Raw genomic sequence first — 16,802 nt, forward strand, 5'->3', positions numbered from 1 at the left:
GAGAGAGAGTTAGAAACATCAATGAGAGAGAAACATCAATCAGCTGCCTCCTGCAGACCCCTACTGGGGATGTGCCCACAACCAAGGTACATGCCCTTGACTGAAATCGAACCTAGGACCCTTCAGTCCGCAGGCCAATGCTTTATTCACTGAGCCAAACCGGTTAGGGACCAACTACTTTTTTTTTCTTTTCTATTTTTGTCCCTCTTAATCTTCTCCACTAGATATTGAATAGTTTGTAAGAAGAAAAAGCTCCAATGCATCCATTTCCCTAAAAACACCTAGTAAAGTCTTGTATAAAGAAATCTGTTTACACTGAAATACCCTTTTTCTAAAAAGTACTTTGAAACTTTATAAACAGTCACTGGTTAAATATTCATAAGTGGTGAAGTGATATTGAGAGCGAATACTTTACCTTCAACTCCTATTTACCTGACAGTCACCTGTTCAATGGGAACATTATGGATAGGAATGGAAAAAGAAGTAAAGTGGTAATCTAAGTTAGAAGAGGAACAAGCAAGACTTTAGTATATACAAACTTGTCACATCAAATTTTAAAAGTCAAATGATAAATGAACGAATTTATATTATAAAACTTGAAAGCCCCAAATTTAAAGAATCATCCATTGAAGATGTATGTCAATAAGGCATAATGTCCAACTCTAAAATATTGTAAATCCTTAAACAATATAGGGAGCAAATTCCTAAGACAGAAATTCATGACTGTCAATTCAGGAAATCCTGTTTGAAAGAATTTACAAATATATAAAGAAACATAAAAGATTCTAAAGTTAGAAATGTAACCTCAAATGCTAAGTGTGCTCAAGGGAGCAGGTTTGGCAAACCATGGCCTGCAGACCAAATCCAGTCTGCCACCTGCTTTTTGTACAGATGGTTTTTATAAGCTTAAATGAATTTTAAAAATTCAAAAGATTAATACTTCATGAATATGGAAATACGAATTTCAGTGTTCACAAATAAAGTTTTATTGGAACGTCGCCACATTCATTCATTTATTGTTTATGGCTGCCTGAGTGATACAATGGTAGAGACTATATGGCCCACAATGCCCAAGATGATATTTACTATCTGGCCCTTTACCAAAAAAGTTTGCCAACCCCTCAGCTATAGAGAAAAGATTTCAAGTCAGAGTAAGAGAGCTGCAAGGTACCTCTGACTATATGAGGGAAATCAAATAGCAGAGACTTCAGCTTCCAACTACAGAATAATCAGGAACAGGCTTTACCCTCCTACCTTAGACAATCAGAAAGCTGGTGTAAAAAATGTGAAACAATTGTTTTCAGGCATTACATACCAAGCAGCAAAGGACTACAATCCCTGATGGAAGAGCAACAAATAGATAAGCCTTATAATTGCCCTGACTCTGCCTAAAGGCACACTCCAGACTACAGAGGGATGGGAATTCTAAGCAGGGCACAAATGTGTCCCTGAGCTGAAAGGACAGGCACTGGAGATCAGGGAGTTTGAGGAAGCTGAAAGTTGCAGGACCAAGTTCTGGAAAGGAGAGAGCTACACAGAAATTCATAGAGTCAATGAGTCTTCACTGAATATTAAGATATACATGTACTAGTATAGAGTGAAACTCCAGTTAGCTGGACTAAGAATGGCCCAGGAACTGTGAATAGAATGGTCCTCAGTTCACTTGGGGCTGAAAATTGTTTCAGTTCCCACTGGCCATATTGGAGAGTCCACACTAATTACTCAGTGCATTCAGTAGAGATCCCAAATGGGCCACACCTATTAGTGGAACTAAACTATCCTGGGAAAAAGCTACTTGAGACAGCTTGAAGCTTAAAAACAAGCCTTAAAAGAATCAAACTAAACTGCAAGTCAATTAACCGATTGCCAGAAAAAAAGACCCAACAAAATCTAGGCATCCAACAACATAAAATACACAATGTCCAGTATTCAATCAAAACAGGAGACATGCAAAAAAGCACAGAAATGTGACCCATAACTAGAGAAAAATCAGTCAATAGAACAGATGCAAAAATTATAGAGATGATAGATAGGATCAGCTATTTATAACTATGTTCAAATATTCAAAGCAGCAAGAGAAAGTTATTTTAGTGACTGTTTTCTCATATCTTTCAAGGAGGATACACAGCTAGTACCATTCTAGATGCACAGAAGTGAATGTATTACATGCAACAGTTAAGGCATTAGACTCAATTCTGGGAACCAAATTGAGAGAGGTGGGTAAGAGAAATACATAAACATAAGGAGGAAAGAAACAGAAGATAGAAAAAAGAACCAAACAGCCCTGGCTGGTATGGCTCAATGGGTTGGGCATCACCCCATGCACCAGAGGTTGCTGTGGTTTGATTCCAGTAAAAGACACATGCCCGGATTGCAGACTTGGACCTGGTAGGGGGTGTGCAGGAGGCAGCCGATTAATGTTGTGCTCTTGCATCAATATATATATTGTACAGATGGTTTTTATAAGCTTTAATAGAGGGAGGGAGATATATATATCTCCCTCCCTCTATTAAAAAATCAATAATCTACTCTTTTAAAAAAAAGCCTGGCAAGTGTTGCTCAGTGGTTAAGCATCTGAACTATGAACCAGGAGGTCATGATTCAATCCCTGGTCAGGGCACATACCTGGGGTTTCGGGCTCGATCCCCAGTAGGGGGCATGCAGGAGGCAGACAATCAATGATTCTCTCTCATCATTGATGTTTCTGTCTCTCCCTCTCCCTTCCTCTCTGAAATCAATAAAAATATACATTTTTTTTAAAGCACCAAACAGAACTTCTAGATAAGAAAAAAAAGAATAAAATGAAAAATTCATGGGATGGGATTAATAGCAGACTAAACATTTGCAGAAGAAAGGGTTAGGGAACTTCAAGATGTAGCAATAAAATTTATCCCAAGTGAAACACAAAGGAAAAAAGTAGTAAACTGAGATAACAAAACTTAATTTCCAGGCTGCTTTGCTACAAATCATCTATTCAGAATAAAATGCAAGGATTTCCATTAAGTCTGCATATTACGTAAACAGTCCCTTGCTATCTGAAGTTACCCATGATAAGTAAAAAAACTTTCCCAACTGAAAGTGCTGACAAGAGTAAAAATATTGGTATCTTACTGGGCAATAATTTTAATTAACATTCAAATAAATGCATGTGCTTTCGCTTCAATGTTTGAAGCTTCATCCTCAGATGTAATCCTCTCTCCCGTACAGTTGAGGTCCCTGTCAGGGGCACATCACAGAAAAAGTTTAAAAAACACCGACTTAAGGAACTACTCAAGAAATCCTAAGAACAAGCCATTTCACTTCAAGTTCACCTACTAAATGACCAATATTGACTTTTAGATTCAAACCCTAAAGGCACTGTTGGGAAAAGGCTTCGAGCTACTAAAGTAAGTTTCCTCCAACATTCACTTCAAGAAACCACTGAAATAACAAGTCATCAAGAGGCATCTTGTGATAACAGATCAATTTTAATTCCAGCACCTGAATCTATACAAGGGTACGCTTTATAAACCTCCTGGGACTGTTGTACACATTCAATAAAGTGACAACTGTGCAATACCACTTAGTATCTCAAAATCAGGAACAGACTTTTGAATTGTTTAAACACAATCCACAGAATTAAAAACGAAATCAGAAGCCACCCACAGTCACAGTAATTGTCCACTTAAAGGTTTACAGGTACTACCGGACACACAGTCAATATCTAGCGGGCGGTGAGGGGGATTTCAGATCCTCCTCCTGCTGTACTCTGCTGGGCAGGTTTCCTGGGTAGCTACGTGACGGGCCAAAGATTGCCACAACCAGGACCAGAAGAGCAAGTCGAGTTCCACCACAGTTGCTGTAGTTTTCACTTTTTTTCTTTGTCAGTTAAAAGTGAACAGTGAGAATTAAATACTTATCTTTACATATACACAAGGTATGCTGTGAAAGCACAGTTGCTTACAAACATATAAAAATACTTGTTAACTAGTTTGATAAGAAAATAATGTATAAAAGTATATAGCAAAAACATTAATCACCTCTGACCCTGGAAAGATCAATTCCTTATTTTATATTACAACAAAAACAGTTTTAGTTTTTTTTGAACCCCCTTATCCAGAAATACTTACAAAGGAAGACACACATAAATTCTTTATTTTTACTCTGAACATGGCTGTGAAAAGAGTGAAATTAGAAAACCAAGACCATTGAAATGCCTAAGTCCAGAATGAGTCCAAATATTTGGCCACACAGAATATTATCATCTTTAAGAGCAGGAGTAATAATAAAGGCTTTTAAAACAGTTTTTAATTTATAAATATAACAGGCATTTTGGTATTTTGGCCACTGGAAAACAAAGGCTGTAGCATCAGTAAAGGTCTGAGATGTCTCACTTTTGAGGATTCGATTCAGTGTATTTAAGGTAACTAAAGGTGACATAAAAAGTTTTAGAGATAGGCAAAAATTCACATTAAAAAAAAACCAAACTCCCTATGTGTCTATTTAGATTAACAGTAGGCAATATGATTCCAGACGTTAAAAGTTATTTCAAAACCTATGATTTCAGCTTGGCAAACAGCTCAGGTTCCAAATCTGATTCATCCCTATTAAAATGTAAGCCCTTAAAAAAGAATGTGTCTGTTTACACAGTTATATCTTTTGAAATAATCAGAAAACTTTTGAAGCAGCCTTAGTGTTTCCTTTCCATCTGTCTTGAAACGACCATGGGGTCAGCCTCACAGAAGTAGTCAGCCAGCTTCTTGGTCAGAGGCCACCACCTTGACCACTTGTCTAAGGCTAGAAAGGTACCACCGTGACGTCACCGTAAGGAGAAGGTGAGGGCTTTCCTGGCAGTTGGTAGCTATAACTCAAGGGATTCTTAGAAAATGACACAATGGCAGCCTTTCTTGTCTTTTTCTTTCCGCGTTGGTTCTGGTGAAGGAGGACATTCCTGCTCTTGAAATTTCCTGTAAGACAGAAAAATCTGCATATAAATCTACAAAATCTACATATGCCTTCTTGGTAATATATTATTACAAATGCAGGTTATTTTTGGATAAATCTAGCATATGTGCATATGCTTTTCAATGCTAAATTTCACCTAGGGAAGCAAAGCGAAACTTGGAGTGCCCACAAATGCTTTAGCACCAGCATAACAGGCTGTCTAAGCTTCTTCATTAATGGGTGAGATGCTGAACTCAGTGCCTCTAAATTCTCTTCCCAAATTAAAGTTCCATGACCCTAAGGTATACTTAAAAATAAGCATGCATCACTACAGCACAATATAAAAGTACCTTTATGAGGTATTTATCCATGTTCTTATCCATGTCCTACCACCTACTAGCTACAAGCCAGTATTAGACAAGTTAGTTGACCTCTCTGAACCTCCATGTTTTAGAAGGGAATAATAAAAACCCACCTTTTACAGTTGCTATGAGGATTAAAGAAGATCGTGTTATGCTTACTTACTGTTTTACTCCTCACCGAGGATATTTTTTTATTGATTTTTAATGAGTGGAAGGGTGGGGAAGAGAGAGAGAGAGACATCAATGTGAGATCGATACATCGATTGGCTGCCTCCTGCATGCACCCCAACTGGGGCCACGGATTGAGCCTGCAACTGAAGTATGTGTCCTTGACCAGAATTGAACCCAAGACCTTTCAGTCCGAGGGCTGACACTCTAACCACTGAGCAAAACCAGTTAGGGCTGTGTAGTGTTTATATGCCTAACAGTACCTAGCATTAGAAAGCCTGCCCTACCCTCTCCTCACTCCTGAGGGATGGATGGATATAGACAGATTCTGAGGATCTAATCCAAAGACAAAATATTTCAAAAAGGCAGTAAAAATGATTTTAAGGACTAGTTCATCTCTGTGTATGTTACAATACACATGACATAAAATTTACCATCTTATCCATTTTTAAGTGCCCAGTTCAATGGCATTTAAAAATATTCATGTTATATAACCATCACCACCATCCATCTCCAGAACTCTTTCCTCTCGCAAATCTAGACTCTGTATTCATTAAAAAAATAACAGGCCTCAGATTTTTAACAAACTAGTAAAAAAAATAAAATCTTTACCTCACCGCCTGCCCTACACAGAGAACGCTCAGGCAAGGGCTAAAAATTACAGGAAGTTCAGATATCAAGTCAGCTTACTAGTAGATACACAATTAACATGAGCCCACTCCACAGACCTGTCAAACTATCTAATTAGCAGAGAACCCTGTAGATCTAGAGAGCAGGGGGTGTGGTAGGGGCCAGCCATAGACTCAAAATAACCAAATCAAACCCTGCTCAAGAAAGCACCTCAATCTCTTCTCACACACAAACATATACAGAAACTCCAGTGGACTTCACCCATCACCTCAAGCTTCCTGGAACCCATTAACACTTTCTGAACCACAGGGGCCTCCTAGGCCCGCTAACAGAAAAGACTTTTTGTAGTCTGGATTACACTCCGTGACCCATGGGGACATTCCATATCTATCACTTGCTTATTACTCTTTGCTGGGAGGAGCTGGGTAAGAAGCAAAGCTAAGAGCACAGTCTGCACTCAGAGCTGTGGATTCAAGTCCCAGTTCTGCCATTTAATATGCCCAAGCTTTGAACAAGTTAGTTAACCTCTCTCTACCTGTCTCCCCATCTGAAAGTGGGGATAAATAAAAGTATTTGACTTACTGGGTTGTGGTAAGGATTAAATGTAATAATACACGTAAAGCACTTAACCCAGCATCTACCAGACACTACCCTTAAATGTCAGCTGCCGTCATCGCTATCCTCACACCACCACCTTGGGAAATTGCAGAGATTCTTTTCAAAATTCCTATGTGGACTCTCTACTTCAATTTAATTAAATTAGGGTTTATATGTAGGAAGTACCTAGAATATAAAATGGATTTAATTATAATTTTTAGCACATGTGTATTAATCCCCAAATCAGAATCATTTCTACATACAATTTCCTTTCTTACTAAAAGACATTTAATGGTCCCCCATTAATGGTTTTGAAAAGCACGGTGTGATTACCTATCAAATTCAATAAATTAAAACAAATTTCTAGAATGTATCTTGCTTACCTTATAACCCGGACAAGTTCATGGAAAGCTTGATCTACATTCATCCTAATCTTTGCAGATGCCTCCATATAAGTAACCTTCAGCTGTCGTGCTAACTGCTGTCCTTCTTCCTGTGTTACCTGAAATTCCAAGAGTAGTGTATGAAGTACTGTATTAACAGTGAGATCCGCTCCATCTAACCTTCAGTCACGGCTGCTTTGCTAATCCACCCAGAGGCCAAGCTGGTCTGTCACAAAAGGACTTAACAGCTCAGCACACACTGAAGCCCAGCTCTGCAGAACTCAGGAGGAGCATGACTTCAGTCTAGTTACTCAAAAAGTATTAAACACAACAGTGATACATCTGGGAAGGTAAAGGCCAAGATGCTATGAGAATCTGTAACCCTGCCCGGCTGGTCAGGGAAAGCTTCCCTGAGGAAGTGATATTTAAGAACTAAATAAAAAATACGGAGCTAGCTGGAGGTGGGGTGAGGAGGCATCCCTGACAAAGGAAAGAGCACCCTTGAGCAAGGGCCACAGTGGGGAATGTGCTTTCCAAGTTCCAGGAACTGAAAGAAGCCCAGAATGGCTGGATACAGCAAACCAAGAAAGAAAACGACAAGGGGTGAGTGACGGGGAGGAGGACAAGCCTCACTTCTGCACTTCCCGGTACCGGTCCATGGGAGATGCTCCACAAATATGTGGAAAAATGAACAATGAATAGGACCACGAGCCTTTACAATGCCTTTCTTGCAGTAGGAGGCAAAGGAAGGCAGGCAAGGAAGGGTGCCAGAGCTGATGACAGAAAACAGTAGGCCAGAATAAGAAAACATTGACTGAACTAAGTAAATACCTTATATATTTTAAATGTCAAAGGTCAGACTAGTGATATTTGCCTAAAATTATTAAACCATCTTACATTTACATTTAAATAGTGGGGCTGAAAAGGTATGTTTCTGAAAGAAGACTTTATTGCTGTCACTATCACAAAAGTAAATACTTGTAGAAAAGTTAGAAAAAAGATATGGGAAAAAAGAAAAGAAAGATTAGGAGCCTGTCACCCATAGAGAACCACATTCTTCTCGTTTTTCAATGATATACCTTTTTCTCTACAAAAATAAGATCATAACTTCTATGTATTTGTGTTACACCCTGGAAACACGCTAACCTCATTTATCCAGGTGTTCTTTGGTAATAGCCTTTCTACATAAACAGTTTATGTCATTTGCTAATAAAAAGTTTTATTGCTTCCTTTCTGACGTGGATGCCTTTTTTTTTTTTCTGGCCTTAGCTCACTGCCTAGAACCGCCAGTACAATGACATCAGTGGTGTGAGGGGTACTTCTGACTTGTTTCTGATCATAGTGACAAAGCATTTGGTCTTTCACCATTACGTGTGCTGTTTGTTGCAGGTAAGGTTTTATGTACCTACTAGAGGCCTGGTGCATGGAACTCGTGTACTAGGAGGGTGTTCCTCAGCCCAGTCTGGACCCTCTCCAATTTGGGACATCCCTCTCACAATCCGGGACTGCTGGCTCCTAACCACTCACCTGCCTGCCTGATTGCCCTTAACTGCTTCTGCCTGACAGCCTGATCACCCCCTAACCACTCCCCTGCCAGCCTGATTAACGCCCAACTGCTCCCCTGCCGGCCCGATTGCCCCCAACTGCCCTCCCCTGCCAGCCTGGTCGCCCCCAACTGCCCTCCCCTGCCAGCCTGATGGCCCCCAACTGCCCTCCCCTGCCAGCCCAGTCATCCCCAACTGCCCTCCCCTGTTGGCCTGTTTGCCCCCAACTGCCCTCCCATGCCGGCCATCTTGTGACAATGTGGGGGGCGGCCATCTTCTAATGATGTGAGGGCATCGCGCGAGGGCCACCCAGGCTTTTATTAGTATAGATAACAGCAGAGATTTCAGCATCCCTCTCTCAATAACTGATTGAGCAAGGAGAAAGAAAATCAGTAGTGACATAGATGGCCTGAACCACACTATCAAAACACCTTATGCTAACTGACATGAGATGTCCTTGTCATCAGGCTAACCAAGGTCCTCACTAATTCCATTTGCAAAGTGTTTTCATCAGGAATGGATGTTGGATTTTGTCAAATGTTTTTTTCTGTGTCTATTGAGATCATACGATTTTTTTCTTTTTTAATTTGTTGATACGGTAAATTATATTAATTCATTTCCACATGTCAAACCAATACTGCATCCCCCACCTAAGGGATGATGCATTGTCCTTTCCATATATTGTTGAATTCTATTTGTTAAAAATCTCCATTTTACATCTATGTTCATGAAAGATGTTGGATTGTAGTTTTCTTACATCTTTGTCTGGTTTTAGTATCAGAACAATGCTACTTTATATGATGAGTGGGACAGAATTCTCTCTTCTTCAATTTTCTGGAACAGTTTCAGCAAAATTGGTTCTATATAATTCACTAAAGATCCCATCTAGGTTTGTTGTTTTGTTTGAGGGAAGGTTCTTACAACAAATTAAATTTATTTTATCAATACAGTACTGTTCAGATTATTTTTTCTTGAGTGAGCTTTGGTAATTTGTGCCTTCCAAGGAATATGTCTATTTTATCTAACATGTATAAAGCTATTAGTTTATTAGTATAAAATTATTTATAGTATTTCTTCATTATTTCTTAAATATTTATATATTTATAAGATCTGAAGTGATGGTATCTTTCCCATTACTGATGTTGATAATTTGTGTCTTCTCTCCTTTTCACCATTCTAGCCAGATTTGTCACTGACCTTCTAAAAATCAGTTTGGGGTTTGTTGTCTTCCTGTGTTTTCTATTTTTTATTTCATTGCTTTCCATTCTTAGTTTTATTGTTTCCATTCTTCTGATTAGTATGGCATTAACTTACTCTTTTTCTTTTAGTTTTTAAGGTAGAAGTCATTGCATTGAGACCTTTCTTTCCTGATAAAAGCATTTAGTCCTATAAACTTCTTTATATACTTCTTCAGTAGCTCCCACAAATTTTGATATGTTGTTTTAATTTTCCTACAGTTTATAATGCTTTGTAATTTCCCTTTGGGTGTTTTTTTTGTTGTTTTTTTTTTTGTATCAAGGATTAGAAGTATGTAGTTTCCCCATATTTAGATATTACATAGATTTCTTTTTTATTGATTTCCAATTTAATTTCACTATGGAATTAAAACAAAACATATGTTGTCTCATTAGAAACCCTTTAAATTTATTGAGATTTGTTCTATGATCCACTCTCATTTCAAAAAAATGTGCATTCTGCTACTGTTAGGTGAAGTGTTCATTAAATGTCAATTAGGATAAGTTGTTTGATAGTGGTGTTCAAGCCATCTATATATATCACTATTGATTTTCTTTCTGCATCCTCGGTCAATTATTGAGAGAGGGGTGCTGAAATTTCTGACTATTAGTATAAATATGTCCACTTCTCTTTGTAGTTCTTTCAATTTTTGCTTCAAGAATTTTGAAGCTGCTATTAGGTACATGAATATTTAGGATTGTTATGTTCTCTTGATGATTAACCTCTTTATCATTATGACACAATCCTCTTTATTCCTGGTAATATTCTTTGCTATGAAATCTACTTTGATATTTATAGAGCCATTTCAACTAATTTTTTTTGAATGTTTTTATTGATTTTTTAGAAAGAAGGGAGAGGGAGAGAGTGACAGAGAAAGAGAGAGAGAGAGAGAAACATCAATGTGAGAAAGAAACATCGATCAGCTACTTCCTACAGGCACCCCAATCGAGGAACGAACCTGCAACTCGTACGTATGCCCTGACCAGGAATTGAACTGGCGACTTTTTGGTGCACAGGATGATGCTCAACCAACTGAGCCACACAGACCAGGGCCACCTGTTTTTTCCTTAGTGCTACCATGGTGTATTGTAGCCCAACCTTTTATTGTCAACCTATTTGTGTCTTCACATTTAAAGTAGATTTCTGGTAGTGTCTTGCTTTGTTTATCCAATCTGACAATATCTGCCTTTCAATTGAGGTGTTCACACTAGTTACATTTAATGTTACTGTTGATATAGTTGAGTCACCTTGAAATTTGTTTCCTGTCCATCCTATCTGTTCTTTGTCCTACTTTTCCTTTTTCTGCCTTGTTGTGGTATAACTATATTTCTTTAGTGATTCCATATTATTTCCTATGTTGATTAATGAACTGTATACTTATTATGGTATTTTAATGATTGTTTTAGAGTCTATAATACACATTTTCTTTCACTCATCGCAATCTAATTCAAATGACATTATACCACTTCATGTGTAGTTTTAAGAACCGTATTACAAAATGAATATGTTTCTCCCTTCTGCCTTTTTTTATTATTTTTTACTTCACAATACATTGTTATTATTCTTGCTTTAAACATCCAATTATGTTTTAAAGAGATTTAAATAACAATAAAAGTAATTTACATTTGCCCACATAATTACCATTTTTGGTACTCTTCATTTCTTTGTATAGATCCAGATTTCCATTTGGTATAATTTCTCCTTTTACATTTCTTATAATGCAGGTCTGCTGGTAATGAATTCTTTCACCTTTTGTATACCTGGGCAAAGTCTTTTTTTCACCTTAATTTTTGAAATGAAGGTTTAATGGGTATTGAATTCTAGGCAATGGTTTTTTCTTTTAGTACTTCAAAGATGTTGGGCCACTCCAGTCTGGTTTGCATTGTTTCCCAGGAGAAACTATGACGACTGGTCACATCTTTATCTTTACTCCTCTTGTCATTTTTCAGATTCTCTCTTTATCACGAGTTTTAAACAATTTCATGATAATATGCCTTGTTGTCATTTTCTTCACACTTCTTGTGCTCACCGTTTGCTGAGCTTCTTTGATATACAAGTTTATGGTTTTCATCCAATTTAGAAATTTTTCATCCTTTATTTCTACTGTTAATCACAGACATTGTAGATCTAATTTCTCAAAGTTCTATTTTGATCTTTATACATCTTCCATTTCTATAGTTGTTAACATATTCAGTCTTTTCTCTAGCTTCTTTAACATAGGAATATGTTTTAATATCTGTGTTCACTAATTCTGTGTCATTTTTGGATCTGTTTCTATACACTATTTTTTTTTTCCTATTATGAGTCATATTTTCCTGCTTCTTTACATGCCTAGTAATTTTTGAGTGAATGGTTGGGTATTGGACTTTGACCTACTAAGTTCTGGATAGTCTGTATTCCTACAAATGTTTTGAGCCTTCTTTTGAGATTCAGTTATTTGGGAAGTTTGATCCTTTTTGTTATACAGTGCCAGAACAGCATTTAGTCTACGGCTAATTCTGCCCCACAAGTGAAACAAAACACCATTCAATATTCCAAGAATTATAAGGTTTTCCACTCGGGCCGATCACATTATGAATTATTTCTGACCCTATCTGAGCTCAAGGTATTGTTCTCTCTAATCTTGTCAGGTAGTTTGTTCTCCCAATTTAATAAATTCCATTCCCAAAATTCAGCAACCTTAATGAAATACCATTAGGTTATTACATTAATGCATATACATCTAACAAGTACTTCATAACACTTTATACCCTGCTGTGTTCCAAAAGGGTAGCAGGCTGGTTTCAAGTTTATGTAATTCTTAAATTTACCCTTCCTCTCTTCAAAATAGCATATGTACCATAAGACATATGGTTTTGAAATATAAACCAATCAAATCAAGCAATCAATTAACAAGTAAGGAAACCAAGTAAGAAAGTTTTATGAAGCCAAGAATTTAGAAAGAATCTTTTTTTAAATGTCCTTTAAGAAAAAAACTGACATGGTAAATTCCTTCCTATAAAAATACCCCCATGTTGTCACAAATTCTGTTCCTTCTCTCTGGGAGAGACCTCCCAACTCTATACCCTTAATTTGTTTCTTACTAATACTTTAAGACTGAAGCAATCAGCAATTTCTCCTTAGTGTTGATGTTGTTTTAGAATAGCCTGCCAGAACTCCCATCACACCCTGCCGTGGCTGTGATAAGTGTTAACACACTACACTACACTATAATTTTTGGTTTAGGTTTGTTGTTCTCCTGCCATTATCTCCTCTCCTGACATTGTGTTCTCTGTAGCTAGGGAATAAGGAATACTTGTCTTTGTAAATCTAGAGGCTAGAAGAGTGCAAAGTAGTTAACTAAATACACATATGTTAATGAATATGACCAATCAAGTAAGTACACCTGGAAATAAAAGACAGGATGGTATAGGGAGAAAAATAAAAATAAATATATGAGACAAGTTCATCTCAACAACTTACTTTATTAATATAAATTTGACTGGGGAAGGAAAATATATGTCCTTAAGAATTTTTTATTTGTCTTTCTGCTCAATTATTCTTCAAAAAGGTAGTTTGCCCTATCCCCCCTGCATAATGTAATTCAGCTAGAGGGGAACAGCAAATGACCTGTCTTTATAGACAGTAAGAAAATTAACAAATTAATGGTCTAGATGACAAAACAATCCTACTGCTAAGACTTGTATGTGCTTAATTTGTTTATTTTTAAAGCATGGTCTCACAACACTATCTTCCAGGAATTAAGGTCAGCTAAGTTTGTACAACCACATTTCTGGTCAAGAACGCTCTAACCACATATAAAGTTGCTGTCAAGGTCACTGGTGTAGCCTAATTTTAACTAAGTGGAAACGGCATTGCTACCACCAACACAAAGAAAATGAACATCACATGAAACAAAGCGAAGCCACAGCACTGTGAAGCCAGAAATCGACAGAAGCTTGAAGGCTCACAAACAAGGCTTTCTTAGAGGTTCCTCAGAGAGTTTTATAAAGATGCCAAATACCCAGCCTTATCCCCTGGATATTCTGAATTTGTAGGTCTGAGCTCTATCTAGAAATGTTTTGTTCTAAACAACTGAAGTGAATCTGATGCAACCTTCAGGGAGATTATTCCAAGGCACAATGTATAGTAGCAGAAATCCACAATAATATGAACTTATGTAATATTGTATATTTCCAAATAGAGAAGAGTAAAATGGGAATGATGAGAGCAACTTCATTAAAACAAACTGGGTTTAAATGGAACAGACCATAGCACTTGTAATACTTATTTAGGGATGTGTGTAGTTAATGAATAACCTAAGTTTACAGAAGCAAAACTTGTTTTTCAAGCCTATTATGTAGAAAGAGTCATTACATTAATACCACATCTTGATTCGTTGATGCTGATTCATTCATTCAGCAAATATTTACTGAGTGCATCTTTGTTCTATGTGCTAAGGATAAAGCATGAACAAAACCAACAGGTGGAAATTGAGAGGCCCTCAATGCACGTACTTCAAGTCAATAGTTGACAAACCTTTGAGATGCAGTCAAGGCACAAACAGGTAAGGTAGAAGACCCTTGCTCTATTGTTAGAGGGGAATGGGTTCTTTTTCCTGGGAGGTGGCCGGGTACTGACAAATAGGAGGAGTCAGCACATTTAGGTATCTATCATTATAAGTGTAATGAGTTCCTTTGTGTGTGTTTTTATAAATATTTTAAAAATTTTGTTATTTATTTACTTTTTTAGAGAGAGGAAGGGTGAGGGGGAGAGAGAGAAATTATCAGCAGCCTCCTGCATGCCCCTCATTGGGAATTGATGTAGGCCATTAGCAATTAAACACTTAACAAAGTGGCAAGGAAAGGGACAAGATAAGGCAAGTCAGGGAGGAAAAAAGGGGCTCACAACAGTGCATCCTAGACAGAGCTGTCTTGAAGAACAAGGAACTTGAAATCGTAGGTTCATAAAGTCCACAGCCCGAGACCACATACTGCTGTATTAAGTTTCAGGATCAATGTGCTGTCATATTTACCTACTCTTACATTTTAGCAAGAGCAAGCCAATCAGTTACCTATGTGTTCTCCCTGCACTTTTGACAAGATAAACAAAATGATCAATGAATCTCTAAGGGACCAGGTATGTGGTAATGCTAAATAACCATTCAAATTCTATAAATCTCTTTTTATAAACTTCAGTGATTTTGTTTTTTTCCTACTGCTCTGTTGTCAGTGTCTGGAAAAAGAGTTCAATAAATTTTGAATAGATGAAAGAACAAGTCTACGAAGATACAGAAGCCAAAGGAAGCAGGCGAAGCTTCTTCTAGCTAATCTCCCCTCCCTGATGGGTTTAGCTCAGGGGCCAGTGGCAGGAAGCCCAAAGCTGAGCACACACTCAGAGAACATGGGGAACTGGCATTTGCTATCAAAGAGAATATAGGCTAGAAGCTAGAGAAAGTCCAAAGGATCGTGTCTAAGACAAAGGCAAAAATGAATGAGCTAGGTCAACAACTATGAGCAAGTCTGACTGGTTACTGACTAAGAACCTGGAGATGACCAAAATGTAAGCATTTCTAAACGGGGGGTGGGGTGGGAGCATTTTCTAGGGCCTGTCCAGGCTCAGTTGGTAGAGCAATTAAGGTTGCCAAGACATTACAGAACATCACCTTTAATTGTGAAGAGACTTTAAAAATATAACATTTCAATTTCAAATATAGTTGAGTATGGCCCTCAAGGCTGGGAGGCATGTTTGTCCTTGCACATCCTGGGTCCTAAGACACCCTAGAAAGGTAAGATGGGCAGGAGCCAACAAAGGCCACTGCAGAGGAGAGGGGAAGGGGAGGGAATGGTGTCCCAGAGCTAAGTAAACAGTGTTTCAAAAAGGAGAATGTGAGCAATTGGGTCAAATGTCACTGACATCTATGCAAATGGTGACCTTGACGGGAGGACTGCATGCCAGAAGTCAGCGCCAGCAAGAATGGCAGGAAAGAAAGCAGAGGGAGCAAGTGTACAATGCTTTTAAGGAGTTTTGCTATTGAGGGAGAAGCAAACAAGTACTTGGAGAAAAATGTCAGATTACGAACAAGTATTTGCTATAATTCCTTTTTGTTTTAAAGATTGTAGCATGCTGTATGCTAATGGGAATGACCACGTAGGAGAGAAATGGGGCAACTCGAATGAAACAATTACTGGAGCGGTGCTCATGAGCTGGTGAGAAGGAAAGGGACCCAGTGCTACGGAAGGGGCTGGTCATACAGAGGTGAAGAGTTTATCCATGTAAGTGGGGGAAGGGAGAATTGATGGGATACATGTGCACCGAGGTTAGTTCATGTGGAGGGCAGAACATGTAGAAACTTCTCAGTGAAACAGAAAAATATCACTCATACAAACTGACAGGAAGGGGAAGAAAGTGTTGTTAAGAATGAGGAAGTAGATATCAAACTATATTACCAAGCCACGATTCTCAAAACTGCCTGGTACTGGCACAAGAACAGACATATAGACCAATGGAACAGAACAGAGAACCCAGAAATCGACCCAAGCCATTATGCTCAATTAATATTTGACAATGGAGGCAAGAGTATACAATGGAGTCAAAACAGTCTCTTCAATAAATGGTGTTGGGAAAATTGGACAGATACATGCAAAAAAATGAAACTAGACCACCAACTTACACCATACACAAAAATAAACTCAAAATGGATCAAGGACTTAAACGTAAGACAGGAAACCATAAAAATCTTAAGAGGAATCCACAGGCAGCAAAATCTCAGACATATGCCGAAGCAATATCTTTACCAATATAGCTCCTAGGGCAATGGAAACTAATGAGAAAATAATCAAATGGGACTACATCAAAATAAAAAGCTTTTGCACAGCAAAAGAAATGATCAACAAAACAACAAAAAAGCTCACTACATGGGAGAACATATTTGCCAATGGTATCTCCGATAAGGGTTTAATCTCTAACATTTATAGAGA

At 37.9% G+C, this 16,802-nt stretch overlaps 1 protein-coding gene across 3 annotated transcripts in view; it reads right to left on the reverse strand.

The window, feature by feature from the left end:
* Positions 1 to 3,449: 3,449 nt before the first annotated feature.
* Positions 3,450 to 16,802, reverse strand: part of RRAS2 (RAS related 2) — an 86,639-nt gene continuing 73,286 nt past the window's right edge. For all 3 annotated transcript variants that reach the window (XM_080643055.1, XM_080643054.1, XM_080643053.1), the window contains exons 5-6: positions 7,064 to 7,182; positions 3,450 to 4,946 (exon numbers count right to left, since the gene is read on the reverse strand). In XM_080643055.1, the coding sequence (XP_080499181.1) occupies positions 4,859 to 4,946; positions 7,064 to 7,182 (207 nt within the window). In that variant the 3' untranslated portion in view covers positions 3,450 to 4,858. The remainder of the gene's footprint in view (positions 4,947 to 7,063; positions 7,183 to 16,802) is intronic.

The sequence above is a fragment of the Plecotus auritus genome, assembly GCF_963455305.1.
Source record: "Plecotus auritus genome assembly, chromosome: 9".
In the NCBI taxonomy this organism is placed as follows: domain Eukaryota; kingdom Metazoa; phylum Chordata; class Mammalia; order Chiroptera; family Vespertilionidae; genus Plecotus; species Plecotus auritus.